Source organism: Glycine max, chromosome 11 (assembly GCF_000004515.6).
Source record: "Glycine max cultivar Williams 82 chromosome 11, Glycine_max_v4.0, whole genome shotgun sequence".
Lineage (NCBI taxonomy): Eukaryota > Viridiplantae > Streptophyta > Magnoliopsida > Fabales > Fabaceae > Glycine > Glycine max.
The window spans coordinates 2,021,469-2,036,357 of NC_038247.2; the positions used below are offsets into that span (position 1 = coordinate 2,021,469).

Genomic DNA, 14,889 nt, shown 5'->3' on the forward strand with positions numbered 1-14,889 from the left:
CTTTTGGATGACATGCTCTTTCTAAGGAATTCCTGAAGACCCTTTATCAGGGTGCTCCTCCTTCACGAGGATTGATCAAATTTAATGTTGATAGCAACTTCCCTAGACAACACTTTGTAAGAAGAAAAGCCAGTTTTGTGGGGTAGAATATGGGTAATAACAGGCATTCATTTGCTTTTTGGGGGGAAAAGGCAAAGAAAGAAGAAAAAGATAAAGATTAGAAACAGAGCCGTCGTATGGTATCATGCTTTCTCAACGTTTTCTCGTATCATCGTTTGTATTGTACCTCGTGACATTTCTGGAAAGCCAAAAGAGAAAAAAAGTTGGAAATGAATCATAGGAATCTTTTGTATTTCCCTTGTAAACACGCGTAGTAATGGAATAAACAAATGCCTTTATTTGCAAATGTTACAAATTTTATGGAAAAAAAATAATGGCAATGTAAAAATGAATACAAAAGAATTTTTATCCTTCATCTTTTTTACATTTTGAATGCCTAAGTAACATCCTTCCCCCATGCCCTCTTGTATACACAGTCGATCACGATCCAAATCTCCTTCCATGTATGCTTGAATGTCAAAATCTCATACGTCCATTCCATTAAGAATTTAACAAAATAAGCAATCACTTCAATTCTGAACTGTACTGCATGGAAAAGCTCTTACTGTCTAATGGGACTCCAATCCATTTCTAATGGACTCAAGGACCTGGACAACCTCAGCCATGCTTGGTCTCCTTAAAGGATCCTCCGAAGTACAAATTAGCCCCAATCTCATAACCTGAATCAATTCGTTCTCAGCAAAGCCAAGTAAATTTCTGTCAAAGCAATCTGAAGCTGAGCCAGTCTCCAACAAACCTGTTACATATTCACACAGAACCACCACCTCATTTGTGGTTGGACTTTCCACAGGCCTCCTTCCTGTAACCAGCTCCAAAAGAATGACTCCAAAACTGTAAACATCGCACTTCTCACTCTGCCTCAGGCCTTGAGCTAACTCTGGTGCAACATATCCCACAGCATTGTGGAATTTGGTCAGACCATAATTATCCAAAATGGGAAGTAACTTTCCTAAACCATAATCAGACAACTTGGCTTCATAATTGTCATCTAGGAGAATGTTAGAGGATTTAATGTTGAGATGAAGAATTGGAGGTCTACAGTCATGGTGGAGATAAGCAAGGGCTCTCGCGGTTCCCACTGCTATTTGGAACCTTCTAGACCAATATAATTCCCTATTGCCTCTACTAGTACTGGTTCCAGGAAAGCCAAACCCATGTAGATTATCATACAGATTTCCATTTGGGACAAACTCTGATAGAATCAACTGCATTGAAGATGACCAATAGTAACCTTGAAAAGCAACTAAATGAGGGTGTTGAAGGTTGCCTAGTCGACCAATTTCGTGCTCAAATTCCTCTTGGTTTCTGATCCTTCCCAGAGTCTCAAGCTTCTTCACTGCAATTGAGATGCCGCCTTCAAAATCAGTTCGGTAGACTGTACCAATTGATCCACCACCTATCAAAGACTCTTTGTCAAGCAATGCTTTGGTACCTGCCTCCCAATCTTCATATTTTGATGGTAAGCTTTTGCTGAAGAGAACCAGCTTTCCAATTATAACATTTGATTCTGTTGATCCAAGAGGTGTGCTCTCAACAATCATAATCTGATCATCATCTTTTCTTCTTCTACCACGTGCCCTCATATTCATGATGGTCACCAAACAAACCCCAGTGAGAATTACAGCTGCAGCAACAATTGCAACAATTACTGAGGTGCTTAGAACTTTAGCTTTCCCAGGAGCTGAAGACGATCTAGCTCCGTTGCAAGGGGTGTCCAAAGGAGGACCACAGAGAAAAGGATTATTGGAAAATGAAGATGCACCAAAATGCTGTATGGTTGCAACATCAGGAATGCGACCAGAGAGATTATTGAATGAGAGATCAAAATGTGTCAAGTTATTTAAATTTCCAAGGGAAGGAAGGATTGGGCCAGAAAGTGAATTATGTGACAGATCTAGATACTGGATCCTTGATAGGTTTCCTAGGCTTGGGGGAATGCTTCCATTAAGCTGGTTATGGTGTAGGTTAAGAGATTCCAGGTTTGTCAAGTTGTAAAGGGTCTGAGGAATCTCACCTTCTAATTTATTACCAGAAACATCCCTGCAGCAACATAAAAGAATGAACTCAGATTTTATTCAGAGGGTTTAAGATAATGCAGAGAAATTTAAGAAAGTTACAGAACTCACAGCCCAAGAAGAAACTTGCAATTGCTTATATCATCAGGAATTTGGCCAACGAGGTTTAGATTGTGCAAATCCAGCAATTCAAGCAGCTCAACGTTGCCAAAGCCCCTGGGAATCATTCCACCAATGGAATTATTACCCAATTTGATAACTATTAGTCCCCGCAATTCCTGAATATCCACTGGGATAATCCCCTCCAACCTATTCATCTCCAATGCCAAGAGCTTCAAGCTCTTGCATTTAGTTATGCTGGAGGGAATCTCCCCATCTAAAGAATTCCCCGAAGCATCAAAGATTTCCAATCTCCCACTACAGGCACTGATCTCAGGAATGTGTCCTCCAAACCCATTATACGATAGATTGAGATAGGTAAGATTTTGCATTTGAAGGACGCGGAATGGAGCAAAATCAGTGAACCTATTACTACCAAAATCCAAATGTACCAAACTTTGGCATGTGGAAATGAGCTCCTGCACGCTCCCTGACAAGGCATTGCTTCTCAGCGACACATATGACAGCCTTGGAATGTCACAAAGCCGCGAAGGGACAGCCCCACTAAGGTTGTTTAAGGAAAAATCAAACCCTTCAAGGTTGGAGCAATTCACCAAGGAGGCAGGAATTGAACCAGCAAGGTTGTTATGAGAAAGAGAAACGAACTTGGTTTTGTAGCAGTACCTAAACAAAGCCGAAGGTATCTCCCCAGTGAAGTCATTCTTGGACAAATCTAGAAACCGAATGCTAGGCAAATCACCAATGAAGTCAGGGATCGAACCAGATAAAGCATTGGAACTCAAATTGATCTTCCACAACGAGTGAAGATCACCATAGGCTTCTGGAATACTACCTGAGAAACGGTTCCCGAACAACGTCAATATCCTCAACCTCTTCAGCCCCGAAAGTGATGAGGACAACACCCCTCCCAAGCTAGTGTTCCAAAGCACAATTCTCTCCACAAACCCTTCGGAATTACAAGAAACACCCTTGTAATCATGACACAGGTTTCCACTTGAAACCCACGAACTCAAACTGGCGCGTGGATCTTCCGTGATGTTACCCTTGAATTCGAGCAAAATTTCCTTCTCAGTCGCTGCAGAAGCTGCCACAAGCAAACAGAAAACGGTGCACAACAGAGCATGAGAGAGATGAATTTCACGGTGTCTTCTCATGCTCGAAACAATGTGATCACCCCTTTGACATCATCGCTGTCAAAACCGAACTGGATGTGATTCTGAGGTGTTGTTTCCTCAGCTACAACGTTTCAGGTCTCGTAAACGTTGGTCCGATTAGAAACAAAACATCACGATCATCACCGACTGGGAGCATTCTCATTAAGAAGATTGGAATCGAAGGAGAGAGAAACAAAACCCAAACAAATAAAATAAACAAAAGTACTACTAGTAGCCGTTTAATCTCTCTCTTCTATTTCCATCTGGGTTCTCTATGTAGGAATCAAGAACAAAGATTCATTAGTGCCCATCTTGTGTTTTGTGTATTTTAATGGTTTGGGTTTAGTGGGGTGGCATAAAAATGGGAGATTTTGGAGAGGAAGAGAGAGAAGGAATGGAGGGCAGGGTGGAATGGGGGAAGAGAAGAGAACAGAGAGTAAATGTGATGAAATGAAGAAGGTGGAAATGGTGGCTGTACCTTTGCTGGAAAGGAGCAGGTGACACAGTGCGAGGGAATTAAATAAACTTGTTTTAATAGGCTGTGATATATAAATTCAGAGATTGCCACCAACTGAAGGCTGAACCACGTGCATGAGAGAGTGAGTAGTAGAGACTTTCTCTCTCTATAGACTTTCTGAACCAATGATACCCTTTAACTATGAGAACCCAATCTGTGTCTGTGACTACTATAGATTCATGAGTAGTAATGAGTTATTACTACTACTAATAATCTCAGTACTCTATGTCTTGTGTTGTTGTGTAGGGCCTGTTTCTCTTACCCGGCATTTATTCTTCCCTACCAACCAAGCCACCACCACCCCCGTCGCCATCACCAGCACCATCCCAATTAATATGCAAGAAAGAGGAGATAGGTAATATAGGGAAAAGAAAATTGAAGAAAGAAGAGCAAAAGAAAAGAGTTAAGGACTGTGTTTGTTTGTCTGTTGTACCGCTTCCTGGCTTTTATTCTATCTATCCGTTTCGTTCGCGACACTTTTCGTTGGAATTCGTCGTAATTAGCAGCTCATTACTTTATCATCTACAGTGCCAACAAAAGAGATAAATAGTCACGTCAAAGTATTTATAAATTGCATTTGATATCTTGTGTAATTAACCAGCCTTAATTGTTTTATTTTCTTAAGGATTAGGAAAGATATTTTTTAGAAAAAGCTTTTAGTGGACCAAATGTCACAGTTATAAAAATAGAGTATTATATGACATTTTTTGTTTTACTTTATGCCTTAAAAATTGTAGAAAACATTATTTTTTTAAGTAACTAAAAATTATTAAAAAAATTACGAGAATATTCTAACAGTTAACGCAGCCACTGCGATGCGACCACAATGACACCGTGAAAGGCAAAGTAGAAAAATACGTAGGTGATCCGATTCTTGCCACGCAGCGTTCACTTCTTAGGTTAGGTGATTTTGGTCGTCGGATTTAAATAGAAAAAGATTGGTCCTTCCCATTACTTCTTTTAAACGTTTGATTTTTATTTTACTCTTTTGGTTTTTCAATTGTCTGAAAAGTCCTTCTCTTAAACGTTATTCCCTTTTGTTCAAATTTGTCTTTTAGCATTTGACTAGTAAAGAGGGACCAGAATCTCTTCACTTCTGTTACGGAAATTTCTTTCTTTTCCTTTTACGTAAAGGGGGATTTTTCTTACTTAATCAACGGTTAAAAAGCTCAACTTTAGCAGATGACACATTGAGACATGGAATGTAAGCATAAATCAACGTCTCCAAAAGGTAGGTTTCCCTCGTGCCATGGTTTGAAAATGCATTTAATTCAATGCCTTCAATATCTAATAGGGAATAATAAAAGGCATGGCTGGCATAATTGTGGTCCCCGGGGTCCTATCTTTGGATCCTTCTATCTCTTTTGTTTAGCAAAATTATACTTATACAAACTCTGATGATATCATGTTCAATTCAACATTCTATAAATTAAGTATTTAAACTGTAGAAGAGGGAAGCTAATCTAATAGGTTGGTTCTTTTTCGTCCTTGGCTGAGCTACCAGGTATATATGCCCTCCCTCCCACGAAATAGTAGGCACCAATATTGACCCATGTCCCCCAAAAGAAAACAAACATGAGGGCCAACTGACATCAACAGTTCAATTTCATTTATGGGATCCACGTCATATACCCATTTTCATTTGTAATCGAATGTACCTATGTGTTTATGTCACTGTGAAACAGTAGATGAGAGTCTTCAACACATTGAGACAATTGTTAAAGACACATGTAACATATTCAATTCAATACGCGTCATTCTAAGTTCTAACGCTTGTATGAACGGTAAATACAACCAAGGAGAATGGAGAACCAACACAAAATGCTCTACTGAGCTGTGCCGCACTGAATCTGAGATGGATGACAAAACATAGCTCACTCCACAATACTACAAATTAAGTGTATACATATGTTATTTCAGACATCCATGTACCAAACTCAATTATATACATAACCCACTATATATATGTGCGTGTATATATGTATACACACACACAAAAAATAATATAAATACGGTACATTATAAACATGTACCCAATGGTTAATATGCTCCACGGGTCCAAATAACTCTGAGACTCTCTCCACCAAGAGAATCAGCCTTATCCATTGTGACATTAAATTGAACCCTCTTACTATACTTCAGAATGATCGTTGCAAATCAAACCCATTGCATTCTACAACAATACAGGGTGCATAACAAGTGAGATCTTATCATCAAGCCCATACTGCATACATATTCATTCAAACATTGATACAAGTGAGATGTTTTCATCAATCATTGTCCTATGTTTACTATAAAAAAAGGAGCATTTTAAAAAGGAAATTCCACAGACCGCGATAAAAACAAAATAAAAATTGTGTAACTGAGAGATATTAATGAGAACTGTAGCATGAATGTGGAGATAGACAATCTTGACTCTTAGAAAACCCATCTCTAATTCTGTAATTCGTGATTAATTCCTAATATTCCCTACTACATTTTACATGACATTTATGTAGTTAAGCACGTCATGCAGATTACCATTTCCCCGTCGAGCTTTCACTACTCTTTTCTTGTCCTATTTTTGACGCACAATTTCTGAAGTTTTCTTTTAGTAGAATATACTCACAATTTACAACTAAACAAAAAAAAAGGTATGAATGTGATAGCTATATCTATAGGACAAACCAATGAAGATGTCAGATCATTAGTGGACAAGCATGTAGCTGGAAAAAGACAGGAAACATTAATATAACTTGTCAAACTCAAGGAAATCAACAAATTCCATGTGAATCGTACGCAGAAAGTAAATAATAAATTCAATTAAAATTTAGTAACTGAATCCAGTTCATTAAACCTAAAATTGTTGTATACAGAAGAATTTAAAATAGTCTAGCTCTAGCATTAAGGAGTACGAAAAGAAAATCATGGCTCACAGGAACTCATTCCCTGCTCTCCTGGTCATAGTTTTAATCTGATCAGATAAAAAGGTTTAAGTAGGCCGCATTATTCCACCTTCAAGTCATCTATTAATATATTTATCTCTAAACCTAATGAAAAATAACTACTTTAGTTCTCTTTCCTCTCTCTGTTCAGTGATTTAAATTTTACAGGAAATTCAAAGTGTAAATGAAAATAATGTGAGACAAACATTTTTCATAACCAACAAGCCGAAAATAATTCAGATTCGTTGGGTGCGGCGGGGTTGGGAGTAGGGTGGAGATGAACAAGTCACTGTGTCATGTCCATCATTTCTGTATTATTGGTTCTTGTGCTTTCCGTCATAACAAAAGGTTAAAAGAAAAATGCCAAAACGAAGAGGACTAGAACATTGAATCAATCATATGACAAGTCAACAACGACGATACTGGATTTACACAGACGAATCTTGGCATGTTGAAAACGATTACTCCAAAAGTGGGAATTTCATTTAATTAATACACATATGGCGTGTTTGGAAATTCGTTAAGAATAAAAAAATTACATTTAGGATGTAGGAACTATAACTATTAGCTTCTTAAAATCACATCTGTGATGTAGAAAATCACATCCAAAATGTAGAACCAAACATGCTAGTAGTGAAATGAGACGGAAACACCATCAAAGAAAGCAGTTGTTGTAGGCAACATATAGAAAAAAGAGATAGAAATGCTGATGTTAGCCGCGTTAGCTTGTTCTGTGGTAAGCCTTAACATGTGACGTTCAAGATAGTGATAACTGCCTCATGCTGCCAGCAAATAAACCCAGACTAAACCTACTGGATTATTGCAAGAGCAAACCATCCTCTTTCTGTTGTAACTCCTTGAGCTGCCTCTTTGCATAGGCTGTGAAAAAGATTATTGTAGCTCCACTTATGCAGAAACCAACTACATTGAGGGCAATTTGTGGAGTGGATAGAGTGTGATTTTGATGTGAAGCATTAGCCAATGTTTCTATCAAAATTCCCCTGCAGTGGAAGACAAGGAGACAATGAATTCAAGAGGATATTTTGCACCATTAATTCCTAATTCCTATCTTTATAAACAGTATAAAACAAATCAACATTTGAAATGGCTAACATAAAATACATGTCAAAAAGCAACAATAGAAGTATCAGTTAAGTGCTATCATCACTGCTATTTAGCGGATAAAAAGATTTTAGTGGAGATAGATGAAACCGAGCAAAGAAATGGCAGATCAAGTGAATGTGAGTTTTCGGAAACAACCTTGGGGAGGGCAGGGCTAAGAGGAAAAAGAAAAGGTTCAACATAGAATTCACACGGTAATGACGTTTATGGCTGCCAAGTAAAGATGCATTTTCAAAATAAAGAATTTAGAGAGTATTGTATCTGGCTGTTGAGAATCAAACAATCCATCTATACTTACATAGTTGTATTTATTTTCCAACACCCGTTCAAAAATAGGATGACAAATAACATTCATTAATAACATGGCATGCTGAATTTATTTAAATAATAAAATGGCAGCAAACAATCTAAGAAAAGAAAGAACAATCAGATAGAATTTTATTTTCAATTTTTAGCTTAGAGGGTGGGAAAGGGGGGGATTATGAGAACAAGAGGTTCCATAGGTTATGACAGTCTTACATCGCATTATCATGCATGGAAATAGATAATTTGCTTACATATAGACAAAATCATAGAATGGATGGTAAGGCATGATCCAAGTGAATATCTAAATTAGAATAGAAAGACACCACTGCTCTAAGAAAAACAGTCATTTACTTCATGGGTAAGATATCAATTTAATTTACCTGCCCAACATATTTTCCATGGGCGACTTCATGGAGTAGTAAATAGTGAGGATGGAGTGACATACACAATAAAAGATACACTTGTTTCAAAGATGAAAGTGTAAAATTTATGAAGGGAAATGGATCAACAAGTATTGATCTGTTAAATGAACAAACTTTGAAGACCAACCACAAACAATCTTTGAGTTTGGTCTGAAATACAGATTAAGAAATCTTATGATTAAAGACAACCATGAACTGAAAAAAAACTAGAGGTAAGGAAAATCTTGGCATATATGAAATTAAAATAAAAAAAAAAAAAAGCTATGCCAACTTTACCATTATATTATTTTTCGGCGTACAAAGACAGCAATGAGGTTTCAACTTAAGACCTTATGCAAACTACCAAAATCTCTTTCCACTACTAGGCTGATCCTAGTAAGTTGTTAAGATTAATTAATCCACCAAATCATTTCTAGATATATTTATTTGACTTGACTAATCATGAGCAGCAGCATATTACAATGTACAACAAAGAAATATTGTAAAGCAAGTTGGAGAGTCTGCAAGAACCTTGATTATATCAGATCTTAAAAAACCTAAATGAAGCAATTATCACTAAATGATACAAGTCATGATGTAAGCAATTGTCTTTTTCTAAATAACCATACTATGGTGAAATATACTCATGCTGGAGGAGGCAAAGCAAGCTGAACCAATTACACAACCTAAATCCAAAGTATGGTATGAGCACCTAAAATTGAGCAAAGACAGGTCACCTTCTATATTTTCTGATGTACACAACAACTTCTGTATCTATATTCTATACACAATTATTAGGTATTCAAGAAGTAAAAAAAAAATGAAAATGGTCAGGCATAACAAAAGCAAACTCCTAGTATGGAATATAAAGTGTGCATTAGAGAGAGAGAAGAGGTCCCTACGTGTAAATTGAAACAAATATTTCTGGCACCATTCCTACCATGGAACCGAGCAGGTAAGGCCAATACTCAACATTTGTTGCGACGGCACAATAGTTGTAGATTATGTATGGGAATGGAGAAACCCTGATTAAAGCAACTGCCTGAAATTGATGAAACCAATTTCCCCCACCAGCAGATCTTAGAACAGAAGCTCTCTTTGGATACTTTTCTAACCACCCCTGCAAAGAATCATGAAATGTCAGGTCCTAATTAATTAGCAAATGTGAGGCAAACACATGAAAGACAGATAACAACTTATACTAAAGTCACAAGGCATGTACTTCAATTTTACTATAGAAGATTGAACCGATCAAGAAAGGAAGTGATACTCCCACTGCTGCTGCAGAAATGATTAGCAAGAATCCAAAGCCATAACCAAATGTCAACCCAGCCACCCACATAGAAGGCGAGGATGGCAGAATTAGGGTAGGGAATAGCGCTATAGAAGCAAACACCAGAACAGCTAACACTGGAGAACTGAACGTGTTCGTCTCCCAATTTATTATAGGAATAATCACCTGAAAATAAAAATAAAAATAAAAAAGTAATGCCATCCATAAGATAGGTGTTTCAGCATTCAAAATTGTTTTTTTATCCGCAAATGTTAATTGTTAGCAGGGGAATCGGCGACCTTTCCCCCCTTTCAAGTATAAAACTCAAGTGCAATTTTTAAGTATTCTGGTAGCTGTTCTCCAATCATAATTGAAGTTTCGCCTCAGTAACCTATATTGATCTTTAATGCAAATATAGATTATCGAAGTGAAATTCTAATTCTGATTGGAGATCATTACCAAACGCACCTAATAAACTAGATGTCCAATTTACAAATGAAGTCACATTGCATGAAAAGAAAAAAAAAATTAAGATCATATGCAAATTAAAATGCATGAGACATTTGAAAGGAAGAATAAGAGGAAACCTTTTCTGTGAAGAGTGGGACAACCCATTTGAAAGCAACGAGAGCCAAGAGGCCCAGACATAAGAAACAGAGAACCAACTTAACCCAATACCAGAGACGCGACGATCCTCTCCGGTTAGTGTTCGGGGCCTCCGGTTGTGGGTCCCACCTCAAATTGACGTATAATTCTCCTCCGCCGTCGTGATTGCGATTGACGTCCCTCGTTCGATCACCGTCGCCGTTAATGGCATCCTCTTCGAAATACGTCATCGCAATTTGAAAGGCTGAAAAGGATTGGACGGCGTCGGTGGTTGGTACGGTGGCTTCGCCGCCACCGGCAATGAAAGTGAACACAGTATCGGCGATTTGTGGGCCCCAAAAGGACGGTTAAGATTCGGCGCAACGAAACCGAAACCGCAACCGCTAACACCCGCCAAGGAATGAAGGTAGATGCGGAAAGTAATAAATTCCTTTGCTTACTTCCAACTGATTGAACGCTGTCGTTTCGGCTGTGTGGACCGTGGACCTCACCTCTCTCTGCTTCTTTTCTTTTGTTGTTTTCCACAATAATAATACAATTAATTTGTATCTCAGCAATTGGCTTCTTTTTATGATTACTATTTTTATGTTTGCTTCTTATTTAACTAATGTAGTGTAATAATTCATGCCACTATCCCTTATATATTTATTTATATTAAATGATATCTTTAAATATAATTCATACATGATATAAGCATGACTCTTTTTTTATCATTTAGATACTAATAATTTTATCATTTTTTTTATTTACCATATAATAAAAACATTTATTTATATGATTTATATACTAATATGTTTATTAAAAAAAATTGATGTATAATGTAAATGTGTATTTTATAATTTATATATTCATGTGCATACATATATCCTGCAATATAGGTTATTCAATAATTTAATATTAGCACAATTTTATATGGAGTTTTTTTATCTAGATTGATACAAATAATTTCTGTTAGAAACTCCCTTTGATAAATACTACTTTTGTGTTTTTTTATAATGAAAAATAGTTTTCCAAAATATTAAAACAAACAAGCTCTTACCTCATATTTTTTTTTTTGGGTGGTAAACGGAAACTAAAAACAGAAAAACAAAGCTAAAAAGCTGATCTTTCCTCAACACCTCCAGGCTCCAGTTACCTTTATATTTGAATTAACGAATTTGAGAAGAAAGAAATAACATAAAGTAAATAATTTGGATTAGAGTTTTGTTATTTATTTAAAGAGAAAATAGACCAAAGGCTTTTTTTTATTTTAGTTGCCTTGTGACATAAAATAAAATAATAAGTAAAAAAAAATAGATTGAGAAAAAACAATATAGCCAAAAAAATATTTTTAATTTAAGAATTTTTGTATAATTTATTTATTTATTTCTACTTTTTCATTTATTCAATTAAAAAGAAAGATTTTTTTACTTCTTTTTTTATGTATCTAAATAGTAAGTAATATTTATTCTATTTTACTTTTATTTTTATTCATGGACGGATCTATTTTGTGAAGTAAGGAGACAATTGCTCCATTAATTATTTTTTTCTTGATACGACATAAATGTGTAGTTATAAATTATCTCTATAATTTAAAAGTTAGTTCAGCGAATAAGTTATAATATGAGTTAGTCCCCACTATTTATATATGTGAGCCTTTTGCTATCACAGCTAAAATATTCTACATTCGTCACTGTTTTATTTACTATATTTTTTCTTCTTTCTTTTTCCCAATTTTTTTTTATTTCATTCATCTTCCAATAGAACATCATTAATATTATTACCAAGATATTCTCAAACAATAGTCAAAAATTAGTTTTTTTTTTTCAAAATGTAAAGATTATCAAAATAAATTTTCTTTTTCTAATAAAGTATTTTTTTATACACCCCAGTGATCAAACCTCTAAAAAAACCTATCTATCTACTACTTGTTGTATTGTTGATTAGAACATTATTTTCTTATCTTTGGTTTGGGCAACATTATAACAAAATAGGCTGTTACAAGTCAACCTCTTAAGGTTAAAAAGACTTACTTATTTTTCATGGAGCACATGTATCAACCGGTGTTGAGTTATTATAATTTATTTAGTTTTATCTCTATAATTGTTATATCAGGCTCAGACATGATTAAACTTACATGTTTTAAGAAATTTTTTAAATTAAAAAATAGCAGAAAAAATGTGGAAAATATATTACAACAAATAAATGAAGTTTTTCAAAAATCATATAAATATAAAACCATTTTTGTCAAGAAATATAAATTCTTCTATCACAGAATTTAAGATCAAGGAAGAAGTACAGATATATAGTTTGATTACAAATGAAAATGGTTTTATGTTCACCAATCACCATGCAAATAATGAATAAGTTTGATTACGAATAAAATACTTATTATTCATTCCGTGCGTCAATATAACAAATTCGTACAAATATTAGTTTAACATCATCAGGGATTTTGGTTGGGAAAAACTAATTTTAATTTATTTTACTAGTTAAAAATTTTATTTACTTATTCGGTAAATAAGTTTTTTTTATAATTTTTATTATTTTTTAAACGTTATTTGAAATAACATTTTTTATATTAACTTTTAGTTTTTAATTTTATTTTTTTATTTTTAATATATTTATCAAATTTTTTGTTTACTCTTTTGTTATTATATTTTATATTTTTTATGTTACTATAATATTTAATTTATTATTTTAATATTATATTTTGTCTATTATTTTTGAATAATTTTATATTACATGATTTACTTTAACTATTACATTAATTAACATAATAAAAGTATAATATCTACTTAAATATATTTTCTTATATTATTTTAAATTTGATTAAAATTATTTTAAGAAATAATATAAGATTAATAATAAAATACATAACATAAAAAAATGCAACATAAAATAAGTATAATATAAATATGTCTATTTTTATCATTTTAAATTTTATAACTATTTGAACATTTAATTTTATTAAACACTTTTAATTTAATAAGTTAATTTTTGAATTTTTAATTTTCATTTAACTTTTTAGTGAATTTTAAAAAATTCCTTTTATTCTATCTTCTTCATCCTGTACTCAATGCTATGAATAATAATATTCAACCCCCACCCTTTTTATTTACTTACTTGTTTTGGTAAAGGGTTAAAATAATAAAAACCGGAACCAAAATACATGATTAATGGGGGTTAGGTCGAACGAAAATGGTTAGTTTTTTATGTCATAACTCAAGGTTTAAAATTTTGTTAATAGAGGTATTTATATTTAATTTTAACTTTATTTTGGACAAAATCTCTTTAAAAAAATACATGTGAAAAATTGGAAAAACTAAAATTGACAAGTCCATTGGTTCTCTATTTGTCTTTTAAAACATTTATGCACGTACAAAACACATGGAAGAAACAAGTTCAACAATTTAGTTGCTTAATTGTAAGTATACAAAATTTTATATTGGTAACTAATGAAATTATTTTAGTACAACATTCAAGTAATTACTATAAATGTCGATAGCAAACATGAATTGACACAACTGGTTTGTGATCATAAAACAAAAATGATTTCTCAAATTCCTAATAGACATGGGTTTGATTAATAATTTTTATTCATATGAAACAGTAAATAAATATATAATTTTTTATGTTATCTTTTCATCATTATTAAAGACAAAATATTAAAATAAAATCATAAATAAAAAAGAAAAAAATATATAAAAATTTGAATGAATTATAATTTAAATTTAAATTATATTTTATTCCTATAATTAATGAATTCTAATACCTCCTCCAAACTATTAAATTACTTAATGGACAACCTTCCTTACAGAAATCTCCTGCTATTCAAGGATGTGTTGCGCAGTTGCCATGACTAATGAAAACAACATATAATTTAGTTGTGTAATAATTTATGGATAAGCCTTTGGTGGTAATCTCATCATGCCATAAAGCCCATTTTAATATTGAGTAAATCATACTCATACTTCTTGAGTTTTTCTTTCTTTCTAATTGTATATAATACCACTTTTTTTTTTTCATTTTTACATTAATCTTCTTTAATAGTGTTTGAAAATATTATACCAATATTCCCTTTTATATTACGCTAACCCGTATAAGAGAGATTATTTTCCATTTTATATTACGCTAACCCGTATAAGAGAGATTATTGTAAACATTAAATAAATAAAATTATTGTATATAATTCAGAAAGATCTAAAAAAAATATTAATTTAATATGCTCTTTAGTATTTTACCTCTTTTGTCACTAAAAAAATCGACAAACATATCACGTAAGAATAGATGTATTCATGTATACATAATTTATTCATAAAATATACTCATTGTGTATTACATTGTATATT

At 33.6% G+C, this 14,889-nt stretch overlaps 2 protein-coding genes across 2 annotated transcripts; both read right to left on the bottom strand.

Moving 5' to 3' along the window:
- Window positions 1-377: 377 nt before the first annotated feature.
- On the bottom strand, window positions 378-4,495 carry LOC100800970 (probable LRR receptor-like serine/threonine-protein kinase At1g12460). Its single transcript, XM_003538672.5, has 2 exons — window positions 2,247-4,495; window positions 378-2,160 (listed from the first exon to the last, which is right to left on the bottom strand). Exons 1-2 carry the CDS (start codon window positions 3,407-3,409, stop codon window positions 669-671), a joined length of 2,655 nt encoding a protein of 884 aa, XP_003538720.1. The 5' UTR covers window positions 3,410-4,495; the 3' UTR covers window positions 378-668.
- Window positions 4,496-7,311: 2,816 nt separating this feature from the next.
- On the bottom strand, window positions 7,312-11,073 carry LOC100788805 (TVP38/TMEM64 family membrane protein YdjX). Its single transcript, XM_041006561.1, has 4 exons — window positions 10,540-11,073; window positions 9,902-10,138; window positions 9,582-9,799; window positions 7,312-7,851 (listed from the first exon to the last, which is right to left on the bottom strand). Exons 1-4 carry the CDS (start codon window positions 10,786-10,788, stop codon window positions 7,668-7,670), a joined length of 888 nt encoding a protein of 295 aa, XP_040862495.1. The 5' UTR covers window positions 10,789-11,073; the 3' UTR covers window positions 7,312-7,667.
- Between the last annotated feature and the right edge of the window lie 3,816 nt (window positions 11,074-14,889).

Excerpts from the sequence above, each read along its gene's own strand:
- LOC100800970 (XM_003538672.5), bottom strand. The coding sequence starts at position 3,409 with ATGAGAAGACACCGTGAAATTCATCTCTCTCATGCTCTGTTGTGCACC. Across the intron at positions 2,161-2,246 it reads TGCAAGTTTCTTCTTGGGCT|GGATGTTTCTGGTAATAAAT; the intron begins GTGAGTTCTGTA and ends ATGTTGCTGCAG.
- LOC100788805 (XM_041006561.1), bottom strand. The coding sequence starts at position 10,788 with ATGACGTATTTCGAAGAGGATGCCATTAACGGCGACGGTGATCGAACG. Across the intron at positions 10,139-10,539 it reads TCCCACTCTTCACAGAAAAG|GTGATTATTCCTATAATAAA; the intron begins GTTTCCTCTTAT and ends TTTTATTTTCAG. Across the intron at positions 7,852-9,581 it reads ATATTTGTTTCAATTTACAC|GGGAATTTTGATAGAAACAT; the intron begins GTAGGGACCTCT and ends CTTCCACTGCAG.